Source organism: Indicator indicator, chromosome 24 (assembly GCF_027791375.1).
Source record: "Indicator indicator isolate 239-I01 chromosome 24, UM_Iind_1.1, whole genome shotgun sequence".
NCBI lineage: Eukaryota > Metazoa > Chordata > Aves > Piciformes > Indicatoridae > Indicator > Indicator indicator.
In genome coordinates this window covers 12,925,127-12,930,877 of record NC_072033.1, presented here as the reverse complement: position 1 = coordinate 12,930,877, position 5,751 = coordinate 12,925,127, and the positions used below count along the sequence as shown (strand labels likewise).

The 5,751-nt window shown below is 44.7% G+C and overlaps 1 protein-coding gene across 1 annotated transcript; it reads left to right on the top strand.

Annotated features, from left to right (window-relative positions):
• The first annotated feature begins 613 nt into the window (after window positions 1–613).
• Window positions 614–1,288, top strand: BHLHE23 (basic helix-loop-helix family member e23). The gene has a single exon (XM_054392062.1). The coding sequence runs from the start codon at window positions 614–616 to the stop codon at window positions 1,286–1,288; it is 675 nt and encodes a 224-aa protein (XP_054248037.1).
• Window positions 1,289–5,751: the final 4,463 nt, after the last annotated feature.

Below are 5,751 nucleotides of genomic sequence, written 5' to 3'. Positions count from 1 at the left end.
TGACCCCCACCATGCTGGGATTCTGTGATACTCTTGGTGCTGTGCTGTTCATGTTGGCACTTTGCTTTCTGCTGCCTTGTCCCAGCCAGCGAGCCCAAGTTTTAGAACGGCAGTGGTGATTTGCTTGCATTCCCTTCGCGCAGTTCGGTTTTCCTCCTGCCACTCCTCAGTCAGCGCTTCACTCCGTTCCCAGGTGCCCACAGAGGGGTGTCTGTTGCCGGGCTGCTTGTCTCCTCGAACGGCGGGCAGCCGCGGGACCGGTCACGGTGGGAAGGGCCGGTCATGAAGGGAAGCGCTGGGCACAGAAGGGAAGGGTCGCGGAGGGAAGAGCCGTCCGCTGTCCCCGCTCCCCTTCCCGCCCTTCGCCTCAGGCGCTGCCCGCCGCCCGACGCGGCCTCGCTGATTGGGCGGTGGGGGAATCCCAGCGGGCCCCTCTCCGCAATATAAGGAGCGGCGGGGCGGCTGTCCGGCTCACTGCCCGCCCCCAGCTCGGGCGCAGCGCGGAGTGGAGCGGCGGGGCCGCCTCCTCCCCATCCTTTTTCTGCTCCTCATCCTCCTCCGCGGCGGCGGAGCGCAGCTTTTCCTCCCCCGCCTCCATTCCCCCGCCAAGGCGATGGCCGAGCTCAAGTCGCTGGGCAGTGAGGCGTACCTGGCGCTGGCCCCGGGCTACGGCCCGTCGGCTTTCGCATACGGGGCCGTGCGCGGCGGCGCTGAGGGCTCGCGTGGGACCTACCCGGGGGGCGGCGGGGCTGACTTTCACCCCAGTGCTCTGGGCAAGTCGGCGGAGAGTAGCGGCGAGCAGAGCGGCGACGAGGAGGACGGCTTCGAGGCCGGGGTGAAGACCGGCTCGGCCTTCGAGCGAGAGGGCAAGCTGAAGGGGGGAGCCCTTGGCAAGAAGCCGAAGGAGCAGCGCTCGCTGCGCCTCAGCATTAACGCGCGGGAACGGCGGAGGATGCACGACCTGAACGACGCCCTGGACGGGCTGCGCTCCGTCATCCCCTACGCCCACAGCCCTTCGGTGAGGAAACTCTCCAAAATCGCCACCCTCCTCCTCGCCAAGAACTACATCCTAATGCAGGCGCAGGCCCTGGAGGAGATGCGGCGGCTGGTGGCCTACCTGAACCAGGGCCAGACGCTGAGCACCCCGCTGCCTGCCACCCTCAACCCCTTCGGACAGTCGGCTGTGTACCCCTTCGGCGGTGCGGCCTTGCCCGGCTGCCCCGAAAAATGCACTGCCTTCACAGGAGCCGCCTCTGCCCTCTGCAAACACTGTAATGACAAGCCTTGACTTCTGGCTTCTTCAGGCCTTTTGGGGTTTATTTCATTTTTTTTTTTTTTCTGTGCACTTTTCTTTCCGCTACCATCAGCCCTGGCTTCCTACCATCAGTTAAGTCTGGGTTTTCTTTTTTGTTTGCTTCTCTTAATTACCCCTCCTCCCTGCCATCCCCTTTGGAAATATTTGGCAGTTTACGTGGACCCCCAAAACCACCCACTTTCAAACTTTTAGTTACTCCCCCACATGCAACTTCATCTGTAGGGTTATTTCCTTCCCAGCCTGTTTACAGTAGACTGTCAGCATAACAGTTGCTTTTCTGCTTGTTCTGATCTACAAAGTTGTTGAGCAGTAGAAAAAAACAGGGAGGGAGAGAGATCTGGAAAAGGAAACCTCAGTGAGTTTTCTTTGGTGTGACCAACCTGGGTTAAAAACAGCTTAAAAGGAGGGAGCAAGATCCAGCTGCAAAACTATGCAATATTTCAGAATTGTGAGTAGAGAAGGGTCTCCCTTGTGGCTAGCTGAGGTTGGCATGCACCTACAAATCCCACTGAAAATGTGGTTTGGTCAGCTCAGGGGAGGGGGGAAGTTTGGTACTCTTGGTAAAAGATGCTTCCAAGTAAGATGGGTTTGGTTGTTTCGGTTTTTTTTTCCCTAAGAAAAGAAAAATGAAAGAAATTAGCTCATTCTTGAACTGAGAGGAACCTGTGATTGTATGCTAATGCTTGCTTTTTGCCTGTTTCTCAGCTCGGTTTAAGTTTTTCAGATGATTTTTCCACAGTCACTGCTCATGATGATAAAGCAGAAAGTCACTTAACATATTTATATGTATTTATAATAAATAAAAGACATGAATAACCACTTTCTCTGTCCTACATCTCTCTAAAACTAGCTGGCAGTCAAAGCCAACCCCTGCTGAAGTCAAGTGGAGATGGAGGAGCAGCAATATTGTGAAGTTAGGTCGATCATCAGAATGCTTGGAGAAAGCTTGTGGACATTCAGCTCATTATCAGCAGGGGCTTGGTTTTTCTTCTGTAGTTTCTCATGAATCCTGAGCACACAAAAAATTTGCCAATGCCTGACGTTCAGAGTTAAATAGGTATTTAGCTTGTGTGTTTAGACACTTGCTAGAGGATGATGTGTGCAGAAAGTGGTGTTCAGAAGGGCTTGTGGCATCGAGCTTAGCTCTGAGGGTGCCCATGTAAAATATGGCAGGGAAGGAAATCACTTAAAAGACTTCGCTTATCCCTTTGGCTTGGTTTTCTGTACAACCACAGCTTGATCCTAGACCTGTGTGTGGGATTTGGGCAACTTAAGTTTTGACTAAACTAATAATCTCTTGCCAAGTATTGACTGTGTTTAGTACAAGTTATAAAGCGAGTCCCTCACTGGCTGAATATTTGGAGTTGCTTGTGTTGGTTTGCTTTGGCTTTCTGATTTCTGATGTTGATTGCTTTAGTGCCTTGTATGCTTCACTAGTCGTTATATAATAATAATAATTGAGGTGCATTCAGTGATTTCTCTTTGGATTGGAATATCCACCCCGTGTCAGAGCAACTGCATAAACTGGTACAGTCTCAGCCCGAGGGGCTGGAGCTGTCCATGGCCATTTGTGTTAGGAGTGGGGTGTAACTATTTAGGGTTATTAAACCAATTTCCATGCCTGTCGCTAGTGTTATGCTAATTTGCTAAGGACTGCCAGCGTTCTAAAGCTGCTTGTCTGTGGCACTTAATTTTAATTAATACATTTCCAAAAGACTTTTTGTGTTCGGAAAACGAAGTGTGTGATTAAGCCTCATTCATGAAGACGTGTTTAAAACTGGTTCCTGCTCATCTCCGTTTTTCTATCTTCATTTCTTCTTTTCCTAATTATTTTTACAGAATAGTTTTACAGAGCAGTTTATCCGTTCCACATTTTCCATAAAAGGAAAATCTTAAATACTTTTCAAAGGCATCTGATGAAGCGAAAGCTGACCAAAACCACTACTAAGGCAAAAATGGCAGGAAACTGCAAATCAGCAAAGGTCATTTAAAATTTTGCAGACTGAGTTGTTGCTAGATAACAATTTGACAAAAAGGTCAGTTAAACAGAGAATTGTGATTTTTAGGCAAATGGGATTTTTTTTTTTCTGGTTAAAATTGAAGATTAAGCAGTTGACAATATTTAAATGGAGATTAGTTTGGGTTTTCACCAAAACTAAAATAGTTGGAGAATAAAGTATTTAACATGTTAATATTAAATATTAGTTTGGTTAAAGACTTGTAATAATAATAGAATAAATAATTGCTTCTTAAATAATTATTGCCCAAAAAAAGGCAATTTACTAATTTCAGAGCTTAAACCAGTTTTCACAGTTTTAAGGAAAAGCTATTTTTGGAGCAATCTTTTTAATACAGGGACTGTTTAATTCTTTTCCTATCCTTTAAGTGAGTAAAAGGATTACTCATGACACTTAGATCCTAAAAATCTAACTTCTGAGAGTCTGAAATATTCAGAAGGCTCTTTGAGAGTTCACTTGGAATTGAACAGCTTTTGAAGGCTAAATGCGGAATTTCAATTACAGATGATAAAACCTGAGTTAAAGAAAATTTTGATAAGAACAAAAAAAAATTTTTTGATAAGGAAAAAATAGCAGGCTTGAGTATCTAAGCACTGTTAAAAAGCTAGGTATTAAACCCAGAAATGTAGAACTTGCCAAACCAATAAAAGACAAATTGTAAATCACTATTAAAATTGACCTTAAAATACAGGGAGTTTAATTCAAAAGTTAAACTTCAATCATAGTTTTGCTGCAGCAAATTAATATTAAACTAAACAATTTTGGCTAACTTCTTGTTTAATCTGAAAGTTCAGTCCTGTCAGTTGCTTCTAGCCACCACAGACTTGTTGGTTTTTAACTCCTCTCATACAGAGTTGAGACCCACAGCCGTTGACAGGAAGGCATCTGTTCAATGTGATTCATGCTCTGTACTGAGCTGCTGCTAAAACCACTGCCAAGTGAATGCCTGGTGCTGCTGGAGAGATGATTTTTGTTGGGAGGGGATAAGCTACCATCTGATTATTGCATTTGTGTGTGAAGCATCACTGTTAACCCGGCAAAGTGTGTGGTTATCCTGGGGGTGAGCTCCTGTAACTTGTCTGTTGTTTTTCACCTTCTCTGGCATATGAAGGAAACCTCCTTCATTTGTGTATTATGTCAGGTTTTAAGTGTCTGCTTCCAGTTGGTGTTTCAGAAAATATAAAGGGACAACTTCAAAATGCTGAAGTATTTTTTTTTTCTGCTCAAATGCCCTTGCTGTGTCTGCTTTTTCTCCAAGAAGGATTTATGGTGTATGCGTAGATGTACCCAAAATAACAGATCATGTGTTCTAATGTACTCATTATCCTGGTATCTTCATACTTTGAAGAAAGCATAATGCCAACTTTTAATTAAAGATAATATATTGTTTTCTAACCTCACTTAGTTTTTCTTTGAACTTCAAGAGTGATCAGTATGAGGTGTCATTAGGAAGAGATAACAAGGAGGAGGAGATGCTGCTTCAATGTCTGTTGCATTTTTAAGCTGTGTAATTCTAGTCCCTAATCAAAGCTAAGGTGTCACTAATCAAAGCTAAGGTTTTACTAACCAGTCTGTCTAAATTTACTAACAGGGGGCTGGCAGCTGCTGGCAGTTTGTACTGCATCGGTCAAGAATCAACATTAATCTTGAGCTTGCGAGGTAAAATCTTGTTTAACCAAATACAGAGAATCAACATGTTTGAAATTGAAGGGCCTGGAAGGTAGCTGCCTACTTCAGACACCATCAAAAAAGTTAAGTCAGTTGGATTTCCAAGGAACAAGCCCTGAGAATCACAAAATTTTCCCTCTTTCATCTATGTATCTTGTTTCCTGATGCAATATCTGAATATTGCTGCATTGTTGAGCTTGTTTCTGAAACTTCAGAAGCTAGTTGTTCCCAAATATTTTGGGGGCTTGTTCTTCACATAGGCATTTCTATAATTTCCGTTTAAAATAGCAGTTGACATTTCACAAGCAAGATGGGGTTTAATACTCCAGAGCACAGTGGTGATTTCCTAAACCAGAGCCAGCCTTCTCTAAGAGGGTCTCGAGGAACAGAAAAATCTGTCCAAGCTTCATCCCTTCAGTGTTACTAACCCTGTAGCATAACTGTAAAGCACAGGACATGGGTGAAGTCCTCATGTGAAAGCTTTCATGGTTCTTGAGACCAGACATGCTCATTGCCTGCTTAGCAGTGATAGGGTGTGTCCTGCAAGGTTGAGTCCTCCCATTCAGCATGTTTCCAGCTGAGTTTTTCATGATTTGAATGATTCAACTTACAACTTAGGAGAACAAAACCAAGCATTCCACATCTCACTTTTCTCTCCTGCTTCTATAGCATAGAATCAAACAAGTGTTTCCTGCACACACTCTTGAAATTAAGAGGCTGGACTTGCAGTGTTACTGGAATTTATTTTTA

Coding starts and splice junctions, on each gene's coding strand:
- BHLHE23 (XM_054392062.1), top strand. CDS start 614: ATGGCCGAGCTCAAGTCGCTGGGCAGTGAGGCGTACCTGGCGCTGGCC.